The 21,967-nt window shown below is 47.6% G+C and overlaps 1 protein-coding gene across 3 annotated transcripts in view; it reads right to left on the reverse strand.

The window, feature by feature from the left end:
- Positions 1-17,811, reverse strand: part of ap4b1 (adaptor related protein complex 4 subunit beta 1) — a 95,406-nt gene extending 77,595 nt beyond the window's left edge. The window contains exons 1-2 of one of the 3 annotated variants that reach the window (XM_070858857.1): positions 17,744-17,811; positions 15,156-15,239 (exon numbers count right to left, since the gene is read on the reverse strand). In XM_070858857.1, the coding sequence (XP_070714958.1) occupies positions 15,156-15,223 (68 nt within the window). In that variant the 5' untranslated portion in view covers positions 15,224-15,239; positions 17,744-17,811. Of the gene's footprint in view, positions 1-15,155; positions 15,240-16,083; positions 16,335-17,743 lie in introns of those variants that run through there. The other 2 variants (XM_070858856.1, XM_070858858.1) reach the window with 2 other exon arrangements.
- Positions 17,812-21,967: the final 4,156 nt, after the last annotated feature.

Raw genomic sequence — 21,967 nt, forward strand, 5'->3', positions numbered from 1 at the left:
CGCAGAATCAGGAATTCAGATACAAAGGTCAGCATTCCCAATTCACAACCCGTACAATTCTTCATTGCTCGAGCACGCTGACCTCTGACACCAATCCCTGATGAGCACTGTCGGTGCATAAAGTTCTGCATCAGGAGCGCCCAATTATAACATTGACCCAACAGTGCTCAGATCCCATTTACATCAATCCTGACAACTTCCACCGGTTCCACTGAGCACTTTGGTGCTGCGATTACCACTGTTTTCCACCACAATGTCACCTCATTGATATAGTTTGACAGCACCAGACTATGTGAGCAGCGCTGGACAGAACTCGAGCAGTAAGCACCTGTGTTCAGCTCTGAGCCATGGCCCATAAATAGCAATCTGGTCATGACCAAACAATCTGCTTTAGTTGGTTGAGGGGTAAATATTAGCCAGAGCACCAGGAAGAATTCCCCTGCTCTTCTTCGAAATAGTGCCATGGGATCTTTTACATCCACCTGAGAGAGCAGACGGGGCCTCGGTATAGCATCTCGCCTCAAAGGCGGCACCTCTGACAGTGCAGCGCTCCCTCAGTGCTGTACTGAAGTGTCAGCTTAGATTTTGTGCTCAAGCATCTGGAGTGGGACTTGAACCCACAATCTTCTGACTCAGAAGTGAGAGTGCTACCCACCGAGCCACGGCTGACAGGTAGAAGATTGTTCCATATTATTGGTAGAATGCCCCCGTACCCTGCCCCTCCTGTAATTTCAGGACCTGTAATTCGACAATTAAACTGTATGTGTGGAGAATAAAACAATAGCATCACCTCCTGGGGCCTCATGGTACTGCCTTAGGAACTCTGTGATAATGGGATGGTTGCTAGGCAGAAATCTTACACAAGAGCGCCACCTCCTGGAGCCTTCAAAGTTACCCAACCAAAATAATTATTCATGAATTTATTCTTGGAAATTAGAACTTCTAGAAACTAAAACAAGTACTATTATTGAAAGTAAATTCTGAAAATGGTTGAGCTCATCCTGTAATTTTTTCCGGTTTTCCCACCTCTATCCTGAAGGTACGTTTGCTGAGGATAGTACAACCTGGCCGAAGGGGCCACTCTCCATGTGTGAGTTTATACAGCGAGTGCCGACAGACTATTTCACCGGTGAAGCCACATCCATGTGTTTCCCAGCAGGGGTCAGTAGTTGGTGATTAAAAGGTAGCCCGCTTCACTGATCCGTCTCTCCCTATCCTAATCACGGTAAACCGCTTTCTGGAGAAAACCTGCATCGTCCACAACATTCTCCCATTACCTTCAAAAGTAGAAAAATAACTCTGATTTGTACAGGGTGAAACTACTTGACCAGATTTATTTACAAGAGGCAGAACGACAGAAGATCCTGCTGCACCCCCCCTCTCTCCCCCATGCTTGCTGACATTGTAGATCGTTCCCTCTCCTTAGGAACTACCCCCATCCCTTTCAAATCCACTGCCATCACTCACTCCTCAAAAAACCCACCCTTGACCCCTCTGTCCTTGCAAACTACCGCCCCCTCTCCAACCTGCCTTTCCTCTCCAAAGTCGTTGAACGTGTTGTGGCTTCCAAATGCATGCCCAACTTTCCCGCAATCCATGTTTGAACCCCTCCAATCAGGTTTCCACTTCTGCCACAGCACTGAGACTGCCCTAGTCAAATCATAAATGACATTCTTGTGACTGGTACTGTGGTACATCATTCCTCTCGGCTGCCTTTGACACGGTTAACCACATCATCCTCCTCGTCCAACATCTCTCCTCCGTTGTCCAGACCCACTCATCAATCCAATTATACTCAGAGCATCTCCAGAAATGGGTTGTTCTCTTCCCATCGTAACTTCTGCAGTCCCCCAAGGATCTATACCTGGCCCTCTACTTTTCCTCATCTACATGCTGTCATTGGCAACATCGTCTGAAAACATGGGGTCAGTTTCCACATGTACACTGACAATGCCCAGCTCTCCCTCCTCTCTCGATCCCTCCACTGCCTTCGTGTTGTCAGATGGCTTGTCCAACATTCAGTCTTGGAAGACTGATGCCATTGCCACAAACTGCATATCTTTGCCACCGATTTCGGCCCACTCCCCAGCCACTGACTCAAGTTGAAGCAGACTGCTTGCAACGTCAGTATCCTATTCAACCCTGAGGTAAGCTTCCAATCCCATATCCGCTCTATCACAAATACCATATACTTCCACCTGCATAACATCACCCATTCCTGCACCTGTCTTATCCCATTTGCTCCTGATACCCACATCCAGACAGTTGTCAGCTCCAGACTCAACTGTTATAATACTCTCCCAGCCAGCCTCCATTCCTCCCACTCTGCAAATTTCAACGCATTCAAAATTCTGCTGCCTATATCCTGTCCCACATCAAACTATGCTCACTAATCACCCCTACATTAGCACCCAGTCCCCCAATACCAAAAGAAAGACTTGCATTTATATAGCGCCTTTCACGACCTCAGGCGTCCTAAACTGCTTTACAGCCAATGAAGTCCTTTTTGAAGTGAAGTCACTGTTATACTGTAGGTAACGCAGCAACAAATTGTGCATAGCATGCTCCCATAAACAGCAATGTGATAATGACCAGATAACCTGTTTTTATTAAGTTGATCGAGGGATAAATATTGGCCAGGACACCAGGAGAACTCCCCTGCTTTTCTTCGAAATAGTGCCATGCGATCTTTTACGTCTACCTGAGAGAGGAAATGGGGACTTGTTGTAATGTCTCATCTGAAAGATGGCACCTCCGTCAGTGCAGCACTCCCTCAGTACAGCTCTGGAGTGGCAGCCCAGATTTCTGTGTTCAAATCTCTGGAGTAGGACTTGAACCCACAACCTTCTGATTCAGAGGCGGGAGTGCGACGCGCTGAGCCATGGTTAACACTTAATTATCACCACTTAAGAATTCTCCTCCACCAGTTTAAATTATTTCATGGCCTGACCCCTCCCTATCTCTGTAGTCTCCAACAGCCCTACAAAGTCCCTCCACCAACCTATCTGTTCCTCCGACTCTGGCCTCTTTTGCAGAGCAGCGGGGGCACAAGAGCAGCGAGCGTATAAGGAGCAGCGAGGGTCTGAGAGCAACGAGAGCAAAAATAACCAAAAGAGGGTCGATGAGGGCAGTGTGTACGATGTAGTGTATATGGACTTTTGCAAGGCTTTTGAGAAGATCCCACATGGTAGACAGGTCACAAAAGTAAAAGCCCATGGGATCCAATCCAAAGCGGCAAGTTGGATCCAAAATTGACTCAGAGGCAGGAATCAAAGGGTAATGGTTAATGGGTGCTTTTGTGACTGGAAAGCTGTTTCCACTGGGGTTCTGCAGGTCTCAGTACTAGGACCCTTGCTTTTTGTGGTATATATCAATGATTAAGATTTGAATATAGGGAGTATGATAAAGATTCAGAGGCAAGAATGCTACACTAAGAAGTTTGCAGATGATATAAAAATTGGCGGTGTGGTTGGTAATGAAGAAAAAAGCTAGACTGCAAGAAGTTATCAATGGATTGGTCAGGTGGGCAGAACAGTGGCAAATGGAATTCAAACCGGAGAAATGTGAGGTAATGCATTTGGGGAGAGCTAAGAAGCCAAAGGAATACACAATAAATGGTGGGACACTGAGAAGTGTAGAGGAACAGAGGGACCTTGGAGTGCAGGTCCACAGATCTCTGAAGGTAGCAGGCCAGGTAGATAAGGTGGTTAAGAAGGCATACGGGATACTTGCCTTTATTAGCCGAGACATAGACTATAATAGCAGGGAGGTTATGCTTGAATTGTATGAAACACTAGTTAGGCCACAGCTAGAGTATTGCGTGCAGTTTTGGTCACCACATTAAAGGAAAGATGTGATTGCACGAGAGAGGGTACAGAGATTTACGAGGATGTTGCCTGGATTGAAGAATTTTAGCAATGAGGAAAGATTGGATCGAAACATAGAAATTTACAGCGCAGAAGGAGGCCATTTCAGCCTATCGTGTCTACGCCAGCCGATAAAGAGCCGCACGGCCCTTGGTCAGCAGCCCTGAAGGTTACATATAAACCTATGAACAATGACGGAAAGGCAAAGAGTACCCAGCCCAACCAATCCGCCTCACACAACTGCGACACCCCTTATACTGAAACAGTCTACACATCACCCCAACCAGAGCCATGTGATCTCCTGGGAGAGGCAAAAACCAGATAAAAACCCAGGCCAATTTAGGGAGAAAAAAATCTGGGAAAATTCCTCTCCAACCCATCCAGGCAATCGAAACTAGTCCAGGAGATCATCCTGGCCGTATTCGATTCCCTGCAGTACTTACCATTATATCTGCGCCGGCCAACAAAAGGTCATCCAGTCTAATCCCAATTACTAGCTCTAGGTCCGTAACCCTGCAGGTTGCTGCACTTTAAGTGCCCATCCAACCATCACTGGGTGAGAGTTTCTGCATCCACCACTCTTCCAGGCAGCGAGTTCCAGATCCCCACAACCATCTGCGTAAAGAAGCCTCCCCTCAAATCCCCTCTAAACCTTCCACCACACACCTTAAAACTATGCTCCCTCGTAATGGACCCCTCCACCAATGGAAATAGGCCCTTACTATCCACTATGTCCAGGCCCCTCAATATTTTGTACACCTCAATGAGGTCTCCTCTCAACCTCCTGTTCCAATGAGAACCAACCCAGCCTATCCAATCTGTCCTCATAACTAAGATTCTCCATTCCAGGCAGCATCCTAGTCAATCTCCTCTGCACCCTCTCCAGTGCAATCACATAATTTCTATAAGATGCCGACCAGAACTGCACACAGTACTCCAGCTGTGGCCTAACCAAAGAATTATACAATTTAAGCATAACTTCCCTGCTCTTATATCCATGCCTCGGCCAATAAAGGCAAGCATTCCGTATGTCTTCTGAACCACCTTTATCACCTGGCCTGCTACTTTCAGGAATCTGTGGACAAGCATTCCAAGGTCCCTTTGTTCATCTACACTATTAAGTGGCCTGCCGCTTAATGTGTATACCCTTTCCTTATTAACCCTCCTAAAGTACATCACCTCACACTTCTCTGAATTAAATTCCATTTGCCACTGCTCTGCCCACCTGACCAGTAGATTGATATCCTCCTGCAGCCCATGACTTTCTTCTTCATTATCAACCACACAGCCAATTTTAGTATCATCTGCAAACTTCTTAATCATACTCCCTATATTCAAATCTAAATGGTTGATATATACCACAAAAAGCAAGGGACCCAGTACTGAGCTCTGCGGAACCCCACTGGAAACATCCTTCCAGTCACAAAAACATCCATCAACCATTACCCTTTGCTTCCTATCTCCAAGTCAATTTTGGATCCAACTTGCCTGGGTTTTTTTGGGGGACACAGGAAGCTGAGGGGAGACCTAATTTAGGTGTATAAAATTGGGATGTGCTTATTTGTACTGCAAAAATGGCCACCATGCTCCACCCTTTGTTTCTGATTGGTCCCCTTGGAAGATAAGCCACACCCTGAAGTTTCACAGGAATGTGCAACTGGAACCGCCCATCCCAAGGTCTCACTGTAAATTGTAACTCGATCCACTGTGACTTTCTAAAGCGACAGAGGACAGAGCTCCCCAGCAGACAGCAAGGGCCAGCCAAAGTGCCTTACCCCAGTCTAAGTGCATGCCTCTCCCAGCCGAAGTGCCTTACCCCAGTCCGTGCATCCTTCCCCCAACCCCACCATAGCTGTGGCAGGCATTGTGTATGGATTGTTAAAAGGTTTATTGCGTATGAAGTGAATAGTGACAGTGTCGTGACTTCTGGATATCATCCACTCCAATGATGTCCCTTGTAGGGGGTTGGAAGAATATGATCAGTCTTCCCCCCACCCGTATCTCCTCCCCTCCCCCCCCCCCCCCATGTCTCTCTCTCCCCCCAGCCTCTCACTCTTTTCCCCCCAATCCAACCCGGCAGCCTCTCTCTCTCACCAACCATCATCATCATAGGCAGTCCCACAAAATCGAGGAAGACTTGCTTCCACTCTAAGTGAGTTCTCAGATGACTGTACAGTCCAATACGGGAATTATAGTCTCCGTCACAGGTGGGGCAGACAGTGGTTGAAGGAACGGGTGCGTGGGGAGCCTGGTTTGCCGCATGCTCCTTCTGCTCACCAACCAGCCTCTCTTCCTCCCCCCCCAGCCTCGCTCTCGGGCCCACGCCAGGCAAGGAGAGGGGGGGGGGGGCGGAGGTGGAAAGAGAGAGAGAGTCAGAGCCTCGTGTCCTGCTTCTTGGCACCATGTGGATGGAATGATTCTGGCCGGGGGGGGGGGGGGGGGGGGGGGGAGCTTGACCGGGGCGGGGCTTGTCGCCTGTCTGCCAAAAAAAGTGCAGCACGGGCATGGGAGGGGCGGGGTTTGACAGGCGCTTGTCTGTCAAAAAAAGTGCAGTACAAATAGTTACATCAATAAAATTATGAGGTAGAGTGGATAGGAAGGACCTGTTTCCCTTAGCAGAGGGGACAATAACCAGGGGCATAGATTTAAAGTAGAAGAATTATTTATTCACGCAGAGGGTGGTGGGGGTCTGGAACTCACTGCCTGACAGGGTGGTAGAGGCAGAAACCAACACCACATTCAAAAAGTACTTGGACATACACGTGAAGTGCCGTAACCTGCAGGGAAAATGGGATTAGGTTGGATGGCTTTTTGTCGGTCAGCATGGACATGATAGGCTGCATGGCCTCCTCCCGTGCTGTAAATTTCCATGATTCTATGAACTCCCCCCTGTCCCGTTGCCCCACCATTGGCCATCTAGGCCACGTGCCCAGGAATTATTCCCTAAAACCCTCTGAGCCACCTCCTTCAAGACCCTCAATATCCATCTCATTGACAAGCTTTTGACCACCCCTCTGAAAACCTCCCTTTTTTTTGCTCGAGTGCTTTGATTATGCCTCTGTGAAAAACATGATGTATAAATGCAAGCTGTTGTTGGTAGAAGTGCCACAACTACCTCATTGAATAGACAGAGACCAGGCAATCAGCCAGGCTTCCTGCTTCTGATGTCTATCCATCCAGTAAGCTCTGTTGCTCGGTGAGACTGCAGACATCGGGAGATGACTCGATTGTGCTTTCCTGTGATGCTCCCAGATAGCCTATTGGCTGTGTCTGTGCTTATGCATGAAGAATGGCCCCTTTGGTTAGGCTCAGTAGGTACCCATTGAACGATAAGAATCAGTGAGGCTGAAATTCAGGCCCACCAGAAAACTGCCGCACTTCTGATTTTTTTTAGTGTTTTTCCCACCATCTCGGAAGAGGCCGACTCTTGACTGATATTCAGGTCTTTGTCTTTTCGAGCAGACCGGAAGTTGGTCATAATGGGGGCCGAAGTGCGGCGGTAAGTGCTGGTGAGGGGCGGAAGTTGGGGCAGGACCGAGTCTCCGCCAAGCGGTGGTGATGTCAGTGCGTCACCACGTCGCTCCCCTCATTTGAAGGGGAGAGAAGCAGCAAATTTTTAGGTTCAGCCACTGGGCCAGCAGGGAAGGTTTCGGCCAGGCCAGTGGCCTGGCACCCAGGAGGCTGCCTGTTGGAGGCCCGGTCGAACCCGGGGCCATAATTCTCCGGCCAAGCGGGAAGTCGGCTGGCAAAAAAAATCGTCGTTTTATTTCAGGTAAACTTTGCGCGGAGTGGGATGGAGGTGCGGGAGATCAGCGGTGCACACTTTAATGATGCGCTTGGGGTGGAAGTGGGGCCCGCCCAATAAATCCCCACGCTAAATTTGGATCGTGACGGCCAATCGACTGCAATGTGGCGGCCACTCGATTCCGCCGCATGGCCGCCACAAAATGATGGTAACGGGCCTGATCCGGACCCTGAATTTCGGCCCCTGTGTATTTAAGGTAGCTTGCTGCAGGCTCTCACTCCAGTAATAGGCAGCTCAGGGTTTCAGGTTTTGCAGCGTTCCAGGTAAACCTTGGATGCGCTCAGTTCAACACAAGCTAAAAATCTTGGGATGTGGGTGATGCTCTTATTGTCCATCCCTCAGAGTATTGAGAGTCAACCACCTCGTGTGGGGTGGAGGGAGGTGGAGGCCAGACCTGGGACAATAGTGACCCAAAAACAAAATACTGCCGATGCTGGAAATCTGAAATAAAAACAGAATATGCTGAAAACACTCAGCAGGTCAGAGGTCGGGCACCTTTCATCAGAGGAAAGATCCAATGACCTAGTCATCGACCTGAAACGTTAACTGTTTTTCTCTCCCCGCGGATGCTGCCTGTCCTGCTCAGCGTTTCTGACAGGAGTGATCCAGTTGGTATTTTATGACAATCCGGCAGCATTCGTGGTTATTTTCTGATGCTAGCCCACAGATTATTGAATGCAAAAGCAAAAAAAAAAACTTGTATTTATACATCACAACCTCAGGACATCGCAAAGTGCTTTACAGCCAATGAAGTATTTTTAGAAGTGTAGGAAATGCCAATATTGCACACAGCAAGGTCCCACAAAGAGCAATGAAATACATGACCAGATAATCTGTTCTTAGGTGTTGGATGAGGGATAAATATTGGCCAGGCCACCGGTGAGAAATCCCCTGCGCTTCTTCAAAATAATGCCATTGGATCTTATTTAACCCATCTGAGGGCCTCGGTTTAATGTCTCAACAGAAAGATGGCACCTCCGGCAGTGCAGCACTCCTGCCAAAATGGACAGGGCAAGCCAAGGGCAAGAAAGTTAAAGGTTAAAAAAAGCCAGAAGAGATTAAACACAAATAATAAAATGTCAAATAAATAAAAATAAGAAAGAGGGAAAGAGCAACTAGGAGGACAGGGTGAGCAGGAGGAAAGGATAAGAAAGACTGGGTGAGCAGGAGGATTTGAGAAGCCCTACCTTTAATTAAAATTTATGCATTGGATGTTATTTTGCAGTCGAGTTAATATTCCAGTAATAAAGGTTTTCCTGTATTGTTAGTGTTTCACTGTTCGTGTCGGAACTGAGAACTTACAAACTGTCTGACCCAAGGAGACAGACATCTAACGCTGAGGAAAACGCATGATCCAGTTCCTCTGCTTTAACTTCTGCATCCAAGTTGGTTAAATTTGGGAATAGGCCCAAAACAAACAATGTCATGCTTTAGAATTTGTGATTGGTTTTAAAACAATTTTTCTCATTGCTTCCAGGTTTGTTAGGCAGGGGAAAAAATAAATCATAAAGCTTTTCTTTATTCAATTAATGCATCCAGTCTGCACAAATCAGTTCCCAATCACAAATCAAAAAACCCTGATTTCTGTATTTCTCAACGTCTGATTTGAGTCCATTTCCACATTACGTCCATTTCCACATTACATAAGCACACACGGAATCCAAGTACAGAATTCAAACCTGTTATTTCATTCACTCCCTTATACAATCTCCCCTTCTCCTCTCTCCTTAAGACACAGGGGTCTGACTTTGCAGGTGCTGGTAGCCCTCACGTACCTGACAAAACTTCAGTGTAAGTCTGCCACTTAATGCCAGGCAGTGCTGTCAGGCAGCCTGTTTAGTGCACTGGTACCAACACACTATCGGGGAAAAAATACATCACACGAAAACCAACTCTTTAACACTGTACCATCCACTTCACCTTTAAAGGCTCCTCAATGATCACAACTGGTAATATCAGATCTGTGTCCACCATTACTTCACTCGAGTGTTGTACAGCTCTCCAGACACAGCTAGATTGGAAATGTGCTATTGGGAGTTTTCACAGTTCACGCCAATGCAGCCATGAAAATTTCACATGCCACGAAAGCACTCTCTTACGCTGTCAACATTGAGACGATATTTGGAAACCACTCGAGCTTTACTCTTGGACCTTAAGATGCATGAATCACTGGAATAAATGACAGTTTATGGCGCACTCCCAAGCAGCTGTAATTTCAGACAAATTCCATATTAATTCAATTAGGAATATAAAAAAGCAGCACAGCAGAAGGACTATGGAATTTTAAATAATTTAGTGCAAAGGCGCCAAGACCAATCTCAACTTTCCTCTGTTCAATGGAATCCATGTTGTCAATAAATCACAGTCCACACTAGGTTACTATTTCCTAGATAGTCACAAAGCACACCAAGTTACCATCTCCTCACAGTCACGATCCACACCAGGGTACCATCTCCTCACAGTCACGATCCACACCAGGTTACCATCTCCTCACAATCACAATGCACACCAGGTAACCATCTCCTCACAGTCACAGTGCACACCAGGTTACCATCTCCTCCTCACAGTCACGGTCCACACCAGGTTACCATCTCCTCACAGTCACAGTGCACACCAGGGTAACCATCTCCTCACAGTCACAGTGCACACCAGGGTAACCATCTCCTCACAGTCACAGTGCACACCAGGGTAACCATCTCCTCACAGTCACAGTGCACACCAGGGTAACCATCTCCTCACAGTCACAGTGCACACCAGGTTACCATCTCCTCACAGTCACAGTGCACACCAGGTTACCATCTCCTCACAGTCACAATGCACACCAGGTTACCATCACCTCAGTCACAGTGCACACCAGGGTAACCATCTCCTCACAGTCACGGTCCACACCAGGTTACCATCTCCTCACAGTCACAGTGCACACCAGGGTAACCATCTCCTCACAGTCACAGTGCACACCAGGTTACCATCTCCTGGACAGTCCAGTTTTGCAGCAGGTTGTCCAGAAATATCTCCAATGTGAACCAGATACAAATATTCTTTTTTTTTTAAATAAAAAATAATTTTCCTTATCTCATGCTACAGTTGTATTAATTATGGATGTTATTAAAAGTGTGCAATTAATTTTCCTCAACAGCAAACCAAACCAAACCTCTCGGAGCACAAGCCACCTCACCACCTCCTCACGGGTGGCCTTGTCCAGTACTGGACTTGGAAAACCCAGCCCACACATCTGCACACTGGAACGTTAATTAAAATTCTACCTTGTACAATACAATATTTTCAACAGCTCACTGAGGACGTGTGTGATCATTCCTCTTTGTGTCAGAACCATCTTGTATCGGAAGATTACAGTGCCCAGAATTTTCAGAGTACCCGATTCAGATGAGTACAGCAAGTCACATCCACTCTGGTAGGCCCCGTTTTGGAAATGGGTTCCAGTTTTAGCTGCAGCCACATCTCTAAAGCGTTCAGATGTGTCAGATTGGCACCATAGAGTGGGGGAATCAGGCCTTTAACCAATTAGCTTCAATGAAGGCACACAGGCTCCCGTCTCATGCCAAGGAAGGCGATAAAGGAAGATGACCCAAAAGGGTGACATCCATTTCCCACAAGTCAAAGGTCACATCTTCCCTCAACATAAACCTGTGCCCGTGTGATTTAAATCAATTAAAGAACATTACCGTTTGCTAACTCTTCTTTTGAAAGAATTCAATTGTCGTAAACCGAGCAAAAACATTTATCAGTTTTAGTGGATGTGATTTGTCAACAATGTAACTCGATTAGTCATCCCCCCCCCCCGCCCCGCCCAAAGTCATTAGGTAAAGCAAGCCTTGAAAATTAAAAAGATTTTGGGCTACAATTTCCAGTACTTCACTGCCCGGTTTCTCGGCGGTATTTGCCATTTTGGGCAATAACCAGGTCGGCGAGAGATTGCCCGGCTGAGTCCGCCGGCGGTTTTGAAGTACCACTGGGGAGCGGTGCAGGAGTGGGAGGGTAAATGACCCAGGAGTTAGTGGTGAAAGTTCATAAACCACATGCACCTGAAGCTGACGCCTGCAGTAAAATCTCACACTACACAGAAGCCAATCAATGAAGCGCTGCATGGAAGACCCAGGTCACGCTTAGAGCTTCTCCCTGTAGGTGGCTTGTCTCCAACAGTCTGCTTTTTGGGCCACTGTTTAAATGTAAACTGGACACCAAAAGTCTGTGTTTTAAAAGAAATATAGAAATCCACTTTCACCCAGTTAATCTGTGCCTGGTAACGTGAATTAATTAATGTTTTCAATCATTCCCATCAGGAGCACAACAAACTCAAGGCTTGATTCTGCCCCCCCACCACCACCTCCATCCTGCCTGGTGTTGGACTTGGCAACAAGTAGCAGTCCAATCCATGCATAGCTGGAGTAACTGTAAGGCATTAGGTTTTGCTATTTGGCATTGGACCACAGGGCAGTGGAACTTTATGGGGGGGGGGGCGGCCTAGCGACTAGACATCGGTGATGGTTACTGTAAGTCTGCTGTCCGGAATGGGTGTCATTGAACCGCCAGTAACACGGAGACCGTTCCCACCAGCGGAATGGGTCGGATGCTTGATCATATCCGAGTAAAGGTCGGCATCCGGATGCTTGAAAGAATCCGAATGAAAATCTGGCTTCCGGAGTGTGGACAGGAACCGTAACAGAAGACTGAGATTTCAGGAATGTCCTGATTATAGACGGGAACTAGGAAAGAAACGGCAAAGCCAGCATCTGTTTCCCCGTAACGGTAAGTCAAGATCCCAGTGATGCCGAGGTTAGGGTTTGGGGAATTGGAAAACTCCAGCGTTGCATCTTTTCCATGAGGCAAGTCCTGTGGCTTTATGAATGGATTTCCGGGTGCACCCTCCTTCATATATAAACTGCAAAGAAAATAAACATACTGCTCAAGAATTGGCAGAGTGTTACTGACCCTAAAATAGTTTGATAAAAGTTGTCAGGTCATCCTTCCCGTGGCTCTGAGGATAAATACACCATCCAGTATGTTACTGAGCTATCTAACTATGAAGGCACCAGGTTCAATCCCTGGTCTCTGCTGAGTTAGCTTATCTCAGTTGTGAACAATTCTGATGCTACTTTGGCTTCAGTACGTTTCGGATGGCGATCGGGGACAATTGAGCGATCCACTGATAGTTGGGTACAGACAGGATTGGGATCTGTAAGAATTTAAAGAGTTGATAGCTATTTGTTGAACCAGCAGTACGTGTGTGCAAGGATGAGCTTCGGCCTTGAATGCATCCTGTCGTTGACTGAAACTAATATCTGCACAAAGATGATGGACAGTTAGGGAGGTCTGCTCCAACACAACTCAAGGTGTGCAGAAACTGCTTAATAAGCAATTTAAAAACAGATTAAACATTAAGTGGACAAACACAATCATGTGATCAGAACTTTTGGGGATAAGAGAAGGTTTGCAAACATTCAAGCACGGAGACAAAAGATCCACGAGGGATGTTGAGCGTGTGTAGGTGGACATGATGCTTACCGAGCTAAAGAAGCTGACACACACTACTCTGTCCAGCGACTGAATGGGTAATAACCACTCAGAACTGTAAATTACTGCCATCATACAGGGAAATGTATTGATCTCTGCGGTCAGTAAAAGACTCACTGTAACCAATAGGTATCAAGTCCAAATCCTTAAGAATTCCAACAGATCCGGCATGGGTGAGATGCTTTCCCCAGTTGAATATCTCACCAGTGACTATCAGGTGTTAGCCTTGGCTCAAAGATATCATCTCGGAGTCGTCAGAAGGTCATGAGTTCAAACCCACTCCAGAGACTTGAGCCCATAATCTAGGCTGACACTTCAGTGCAGTACTGATGGAGTGCTGCAGTGTCAGAGGTTCCATCTTTTAGATGAGCTGTTAAACCAAAGTAAGTGTTTTGCCATTGGCACACATCACTGAAATGAAACGGCGCAGAGTGACCCTTTTGAGTACTGAATGTCTTATGAGGATAGGTTGAGCCTAAACACATTGGAATTCAGAAGAATGAGAGGTGATCTTATTGAAACATATAAGATAATGAGGGGGCTCAACAAGGGATGCAGAGAGGATATTTCCAGTGATAGGGGAAACTAAAACTAGAGGGCACAGTTTCAGAATAAGGTGTCGCCCTTTAAAACTGAGATGAGAAATTTCTTCTCTGAGGATTGTAAATCTATGGAATTCTCTGCCCCTGAGAGCTGTGGAGAGGCGGAGAAAGACAGATTTTTGAGCGATAAGGGAGTAAAGGGTTATGGGGAGCGGGCAGGGAAGTGAAGCCGAGTTCAGGATCAGATCAGCCATGATCTTATTAAATGGCGGAGCAGGCTCGAGGGGCCAAATGGCCTACTCCTGCTCCTATTTCTTATGTCTTGGAACTGGCACATTTTGTTAACTGTCAAAAATAATGTGTCTGCCCGCTCAAGTGGGCATAAAAGATGCCACAGCAGAAGAAAGACAACATTTATCCTTAAATGAACACAACTGAAAAACAGATTATCTGGGGTCATTATCTCATTTCTGTTTCTGGGATCTTGCTGCACACAAACTGCTTGCCGCGTTTCCTACCTTACAACAGTGACTACACTTCAAAAAGTACTTCACAGAATCATAGAATGGTTACAGCACGGAAGGCGGCCATTCGGCCCGTCGAGCCTGTGCCGGCTTTCTGCAAGAGCACCCCAGCTAGTCGCACTCCCCCGCCCTTTCCCCGCAGCCCTGCAATTTATTTTCCTTTCAGGTACTTATCCAACTGTCTTTTGAAAGCCGTGATTGAGTCTGCCTCCACCACCCTTTCAGGCCGTGTATTCCAGATCCTAACCACTCGCTGTGTAAAAAAGTTGTTCCTTATGTCGCCTTTGATTTTTTGCCAATCATCTCAAATCTGAGTCCTCTGGTTCTTGACCCTTCTGCCAATGGGAACAGTTCATCCCTATCTACTCTGTCATGGTTTTGAACACCTCTATCAAATCTCTCAATCTTCTCAGCTCTAAGGAGAACAACCCCAGCTTCTCCAGTTTATCCACGTACTGAAGTCCATCCCTGGAATCATTCTCCTAAATCTTTTCTGCACTCTCTTTAAGGCCTTCACATCCCTCCTAAAGTACGGTGTCCAGAATTGGACACAATCTCAGTTGAGGCCGAACCAGTGTTTTATACAGGTTCATCATAATTTCCACATTTTTGTACTCTGTACATGAAGCTCAGGATCCCGTAAGCTTTTTTAACTACTTTCTCAACCTGCCACCTTCAATGATTTGCGCACACATACCCCCAGGTCTCTCTGATCATGCACTTCCTTAAGGATTGTACTCTTTGTTTATATTTCCTCTCCTCATTCTTTCTACCAAAATATATCACTTCACAACTCCTTTATTGACTGTAAAGCGCTTTGGGATGTCCGGAGGATGTAAAAGGTACTATATAAATGCAAGTTCTTTCTTCAATTTGTTGTACTTACTCGCAATATTTCAGATCAAATACTTCTGATCGATTGCTCAAGGTCAGTGTCAGGAGTCTGACAGGCATCCTGAAATTCCAAACTCTGAATAAAACAAGCAGACACATTTCACTCAGTTCCTGATCTACACAAGAATGTAGGACAACAGCAAGGTTGGAAAGAAGGTTAAAAAAAAACAAGCGCTGTTTAGGAAACACCAAGCTTCAAAAGTGTATGGACTGTCGGAGGCGAGGGTAACTGAGGCAGTTGAAGAGTTCTGTACTTTTGGGTTCCTGGGCATAAATGAGTGAGTCTGGATTTCAACACAGAGGATGCAGAAGAGCTCATAGCATAGTGTATTCACAGCTCAGGGGGAACGACAGAGAAATTATTTTTCCCCCTGTTTCTTTGCCACTCCCAGTAGAAAATGTAGCAGCTAATGGGCGAGGGATGCAGGTGGTCATGATGCTCAGTCGCACCATGATGATATGGTCTTTTACCGTCACCATTTTCCTATGTTTCCACAACTTTGAGTTTCTATCTTTTCAAACTCTACCTTATCTCATCTGCACACAAGCCGTGCTCGGTACCGCCCCCAGATAAGAGTCAGAATCCCACATCCTGTCAGCACAGTACATCAGGACGTTGAGATTCGGTGCAATGTTATCCAGTGACTCCTGCTGGAATCTCCCTGTGTACAAACACCAGGATTGCACCGGCTGTGATCTCACCATGGTCGAAAAGCCCGCCAGCGTTCACTCTCTCGGCTCTAACATGAAGAACAGCCATGAAGATGGCTGCAAGCTGTACTCCAGCAAGCGTGTCCAGTCAGAAGGGAGGGAGAAAATGGAGCAGGAATTCAGCAAATCATATAAAAGAGTAGAACGCATTTTCTATGCTTTCATACACAACAATTAAACTTTTATTTCACAAATCATCAGCTGTTCACCTTATTCTCATCCAAACAAGTCTAGACTCGTGTCTTACAGCCGCCAAAACTTCAGGCGAACAGAACTTTGACTCACTCGCTCCCCACCTCGGTATTCAAGGTTTCACAGTGAACGTTTCGATTGCTGCTGGGACATATCTTTTGTTTGCTAAAGCAATATTTTCAGTGTTTCTGGCACATGCCTAGTAGATTTTTTCTCAAAAAATACCCAAGTTTCTTGACTGTGAATGGAATAACCTACGTAACCCTTTGTTCCCCTTCCTTTGCCCCATCCCCATCCTCTACTCCATTCACATCCCCTGCACCTATTCCCGACCCGAGCCGCTCTCTCCCCGCTCCTAGCCCCACCAAATGCTCTTTGTCCTGCTTCTACCCCTCTGCTCTTTCCCCGATATCTCTCGGGGAATCTCCACTGAACAATACCCTCTCTCTTTCTCTCTCTCCCCCCTTCTCCTCTCTCGCCCCCTCCCCTCTCCATCTCTCACTTTCCCCTCCACTCATTCTCTCCTGCCCTCTCCACCCACCTCCTGCTCCCACTCCCCGCTCCTCCCACGCTCTCACTCACCCTCCCCCTCTTCACCCTCCTCTCCCTCACGCTCCCCCTCCCTCTCCCTCTCACACCCACGTTCCTCCCTCGCCCTCCCCTCCCTCTCGCTTGCTCCCTCGCCCCCGCTCCCCCCTCCCACTCTCGCTCCCCCACTCCCTCTCTCGCCCCCGCTCCCCCCTCCCACTCTCGCTCCCCCACTCCCTCTCGCTACCCCCTCCCTCTCGCTCTCGCTCCCCCCTCCTGCTCTCGATCCCCCTTCTCTCCCACTCCCCCCTCTCTCTCTCTCTCTCTCTCCCATTCCCACCTCTCTCTCCCATTCCCACCTCTCTCCCATTCCCACCTCTCTCCCATTCCCACCTCTCTCTCCCATTCCCATTCCCCTCTCTCTCTCTCTCCCCTCTCTCTCTCCCCCACTCCCCTCTCCATCTCTCGCCCCCGCTCCACCCTCCCACTCTCGCTCCCTCTCGCCCTCGCTCCCCCACTCCCTCTCGCTACCCCCTCCCTCTCGCTCTCTCGCCCTCGCTCCCCCCCTCCTGCTCTCGATCCCCCTTCTCTCCCACTCCCCCCCCTCTCTCTCTCTCTCTCTCTCTCTCCCATTCCCACCTCTCTCTCCCATTCCCACTCCCCTCTCTCTCCTCTCTCTCCCCCTCCCTACTCTCTCCCACTACTACCACCCCTCTCTCTCCTTCCTTCCTTCCTACCTCTCTCTCTCTCTCTCTCTCTCTCTCCTCCACTCCCTCTCCCCCACTCCCCCCTCTCTCTCTCCCCCCTCTCTCTCTCCTCCACTTCCCCCCGCCCCTCTCCTCTCCTACTTCCCCCCCCTCCCCTCTCTCTCTCTCTCTCTCACTCCCACCTCTCTCTCTCACTCCCCCCCCCCACCTCTCTCTCTCTCTCTCTCACACTCCCCCTCTCTCCCTTCTCTCTCTCTCTCTCACTCCCCTCCCTCTCTCTCTCTCTCTCTCTCTCTCCCTCCCTCCCTCCCTCACTATATATGTATTACGGGCCATGGTGAGGTCAGACAGCAGTGTGAGCCCTCCCCAGTCACACAGTTGTTTGCAATCATCCTCCCATTTAATTCACGTTGATGTTCTCTCCCTGCCTCCCTCACATTACCTGCAGAGCCGGCTATCTCAGACACTCAAAGCAGGATGTCTTGTGGAGGGAAGGCCCAGGCTCGACTCCTGCTTTGCAGTGAAGGATTCCCCAGGTCCTAACGCCCCTCCTGCTTTACTGGTAGCCACAGCAGTTATGATTGGTTCATTGTGCAGTGGCGATTTGCTATTTTCTGTCACCCCCCCAAAAAAAAGCTTGTGGTCTATTGCTACTAAAGAGGCCTGAGAAGCCACACACTATTGGTTCTGACTTTCCAATGTCATTCCTATTTTTGAGGCCCTTTCCAGTTCAGCAAGGAATCCTGTGTGTCTGCTCTGTGTCATTGGCACAGTAGTGGTCTACAGGTACACAGACTGCCAGACCATGTGCTGCTTCTGCAGTAGAACAGCACTCCATGTGTATGTGGACTACACTCACCTGTAGTGTTTCAGAGATAGGCTAGGGGTTATGCTCATTCAAATATGGTACTCTCTCGTATTTTTTTATTAAAACAACTTGTAGGGTATATTTTCCTCTGCTAATGTTAGTGAGAGTAGCCACTGGAAGTATAAAGCAAGACAAGTCCACTCTAAACTAATGTTGGATTTATATCATCTGTAAAACTTATGACGTTTCAATCAGCGAAAAAGGGCTGCAGGAGTCAACAGGGGCAATTCAACTATTTAGAGTAGGGGCAAAAAGATTAGGCACCCTCTCTCCTCCTTCCCCATTCCACCACCCCCAGTGTTGCATCAATGCTGTTTTTCTTTGAAAAGGTGCATGATTTTTTTCTTCTTCTGCGGCTTGTTACCAATGCAAGACAGCAGACACTTTATCACTATTGCATTGGATGGCTCATTTCCTGACTCTTCAAAGCTTTCCACCATCTACAAGGCACTTCACAGGAGTGTGATGGAATACACGCCACTTGCCTGGCTGGGTGCAGCTCCAACAACACTCAAGAAGCTCGACACCATCTAGGACAAAGCAGCCCGCTTGATTGGCACCCCAACCGTTGGCTTAAGCATCCACCCCATCCACCACCAGCACACCGTGGCTGCAGTGTGTACTATCGACAGGATGCACTGCATCAACTCGCCAAGGTTTCTCCCAAACCTGTGACCCCCATCACCTAGAAGGACAAGGGCAGGAGGTGCATGGGGATGCCATCGCCTCCAATTTACCCTCAAAGTCACACACCATCTCGACTCGAACATAACTCGCCGTTTCTTCATGGTCGCTGAGTCAAAATCCTGGAACTCCCTCCCTAACAGCACTGTGGGAGCACCTTCACCACACGGACTGCAGTGGTTCAAGACAAAACGTCAAAACAATCTTCTCACGGGCAACTAGGGATGGGCAATAAATGATGGCCTTGCCAGCAACACCCATATCTTGAAGCCAAACTGTGTGAAGTTTGAGGACTGGTTTAAGTTTCACTCCCCAGTCAATTCTCTTTAGAAGTTCAGCTCCAACGCTCTGTGTTATAATCAGTTCTATTGCTTGATTTTACTGAAGGTTATCGTAATGTATATTTGCTGAGTTTATTTCTACCCACAATATTACCTTCATTTTCTGCGATAAAACAGGCATCACATTAAGAACCTGTGAATCAGGAAAACCAACAAATCCCAAATAACCTAGTGTTAGATCAGGCTAATGAGTGAGCGATTTTATTTTATTCCTCTGTGTGCTAACGCTAGGTGTGGTTTAACAGAGCTATCCATCCTCTAGTAATTCAGAAAATGGCTTCCTTCTTCATGAAATAAGCCCAGAATGTGAATTCTACATCATCAAGGGGGAGCTTGGTTGGATCACCATGAAATCATTCTATCCTCATCAATTTGCACTCATGCACACTTCCAGCAGTAAGCTGCCTTTATACAGAATTGTGCAGTGATATTATTGTAGAGACTGTGTGCTTATTACAAAAACAACTTGTATTTATATAGCACCTTTAATGTAAAAAAACATCCCAAGGCGCTTCACAGGATGATTATAAGACAAACATTTGAAACTGAGCCACATAAGAAGGATCAGTCGAAGAGGTAGGTTTTAAGGAGTGTCATAAAGGAGGAAAGAGAGTTAGAGAGGCGGAAAGGTTTAGGGAGTTCCAGAGCTTGGTTGAGCGATTATAATCAGGGATGCTCAAGAGGGCAGAATTAGAGGAGCATCGGGGGGATGTGAGGCTGAAGGAGATTACAGAGGTGGGGAGGGGCAAGGCCATGAAGGGATTTGTAAACAAGGATGAGAATTTTGAAATCGAGGCGTTGCTTAATCGGGAGCCAATGTAGGTCAGCGAGAACAGGGGCGATAGGTGAGTGGGACTTGGTGCGAGTTAGGATACAGGCTGCCGAGTTTTGGATGACCTCAAGTTTATGTAGAGTAGAATGTGGGAGGCCAGCCAGGAGTGTGTTGGAGTAGCCGAGTCTAGAGGTAACAAAGGTATGGATGAGGGTTTCAGCAGCAGATGAGCTGAGACAGGTGATGTTACAGAGGTGGAAATAGACGGTTTTAGTTATACCACGGATATGTGGTCAGAAGCTTATTTCAGGGACCCCCAAGGTTGCGAACAGCCTCAGACAGATGCTAAGGAGAGGGATGGAGTCAGTAGAGAACGGAGTTTGTGGCAGGGAACAAGACAATGACTTTGGTCTTCCCAATATTTAATTGGAGAAAATTTCTGCTCATCCAGTGGATGTCGGACAAGCAGTCTGACAATTTAGATACCATGGAGGGGTCGAGAGAAGTGATGGTGAGGTAGAGCTGGGTGTCATCAGCGTACATGTGGAAACTGACGCTGTGTTTTCGGATGATGTCACCAAGGGGCACCATGTAGATGAGAAATAGGAGGGGGCCAAGGATAGATCCTTGGGGGACACCAGAGGTAACGATGCGGCGGCGAGAAGAGAAGCCATTGCAGGTGATTCTCTGGCTACGATTAGATAGATAAGAATGGAACCAGGCGAGTGCAGTCCCACCCAGCTCGACAATGGTGGAGAGGTGTTGGAGGAGGATGGAGTGGTCAATCATGTCAAAGGCTGCAGACATGTCAAGGAGGATGAGGATGGATAGTTTACCTTTGTCACAGTCACAAAGGATATCATTTGTGACTTTGATGAGAACCGTTTCGGTACTGTGGCAGGGGCGGAAACCGGATTGGAGGGATTCAAACATGGAGTTCCGGGAAACATGTACATGGATTTGGGAGGCGACAACACATTCAAGGACTTTGGAGAGGAAAGGGAGGCTGGAGATGGGGTGGTAGCTTGCAAGCACAGTGGGGTCAAGGGTTGTGATTTTGAGGAGAGTGGTGATGATGACAGATTGGAAGGAGAGGGGGACAGTACCTGAGGAGAGAGAGAACCGTTAACAATGTCAGCTAACATGGGAGCCAAAAAAGGAAGTTGGGTGGTCAGCAGTTTAGTGGGAATAGATTCAAGGGAGCAGGAAGTGGGTCTCATGGACAAGATGAGGGTGAAAAGTTCAAGAGGCGAGATCGGAGAGAAACTGGAGAAGGATGCGAGTTCAGGACCAGGGCAGCGGAGAAGCTCAGAGGAAGTTTGGCCCAGTGGGCTAGGGGAAGGAAGGGAAGTGGCAGAGGCAGCTGATCAGATGGTCTCAATCTTAGAGACAAAGAAGTCCATGAGGTCCTCACACTTGTTGTTGGAGGAGAGTGTGGTGGAGACAGGGAAGAGGAGTTTAAGAAGACGGTTAGCAGTAGAGAATAGTAGTTGGGGATTATCTTTGCATTCCAGAATGATCCTGGAATAGTGAGCAGTTTTGGCAGACAAGTGTAGCAACTGAAAATGCTTTATGTGGGCCAGCCAGATCTGGCAGTGATTGGCTAAACCAGCTGTCCACCACATCTGTTCAAGTCTGTGCCTTTTGGACTTGTGGGAGTGAAGATGAGGGGCGTACCTGGGGGAACGGCCAGGGTGAGAGAGAGCAATGGTTTTAAATAGGGACTAGGGCATCAAAGATGGTGGTTGAGCAGATCGGTGGTTGCAGAAAATGTTGGTCAATGGAGGGCCAAAGGCTGGACAGTTTGAAGTAGATAAGTGCAGTTGTGAGAGAGTTTGGAGAGAGTTTTTTTCTAGGGGTGGACACGGAAGGAAGTAGGGTTGAATTGGGGAAGGGGATGTGGGTGGAAAGCGATACAAGGAATTAGTCAGAGATGGCCTTATCTGCAATTGACATGGTGGGAATAGTGAGGCCATGAGAGATGACAAGGTCAAGGGGGAA

The sequence above is a fragment of the Pristiophorus japonicus genome, chromosome 17, assembly GCF_044704955.1.
Source record: "Pristiophorus japonicus isolate sPriJap1 chromosome 17, sPriJap1.hap1, whole genome shotgun sequence".
NCBI lineage: Eukaryota > Metazoa > Chordata > Chondrichthyes > Pristiophoridae > Pristiophorus > Pristiophorus japonicus.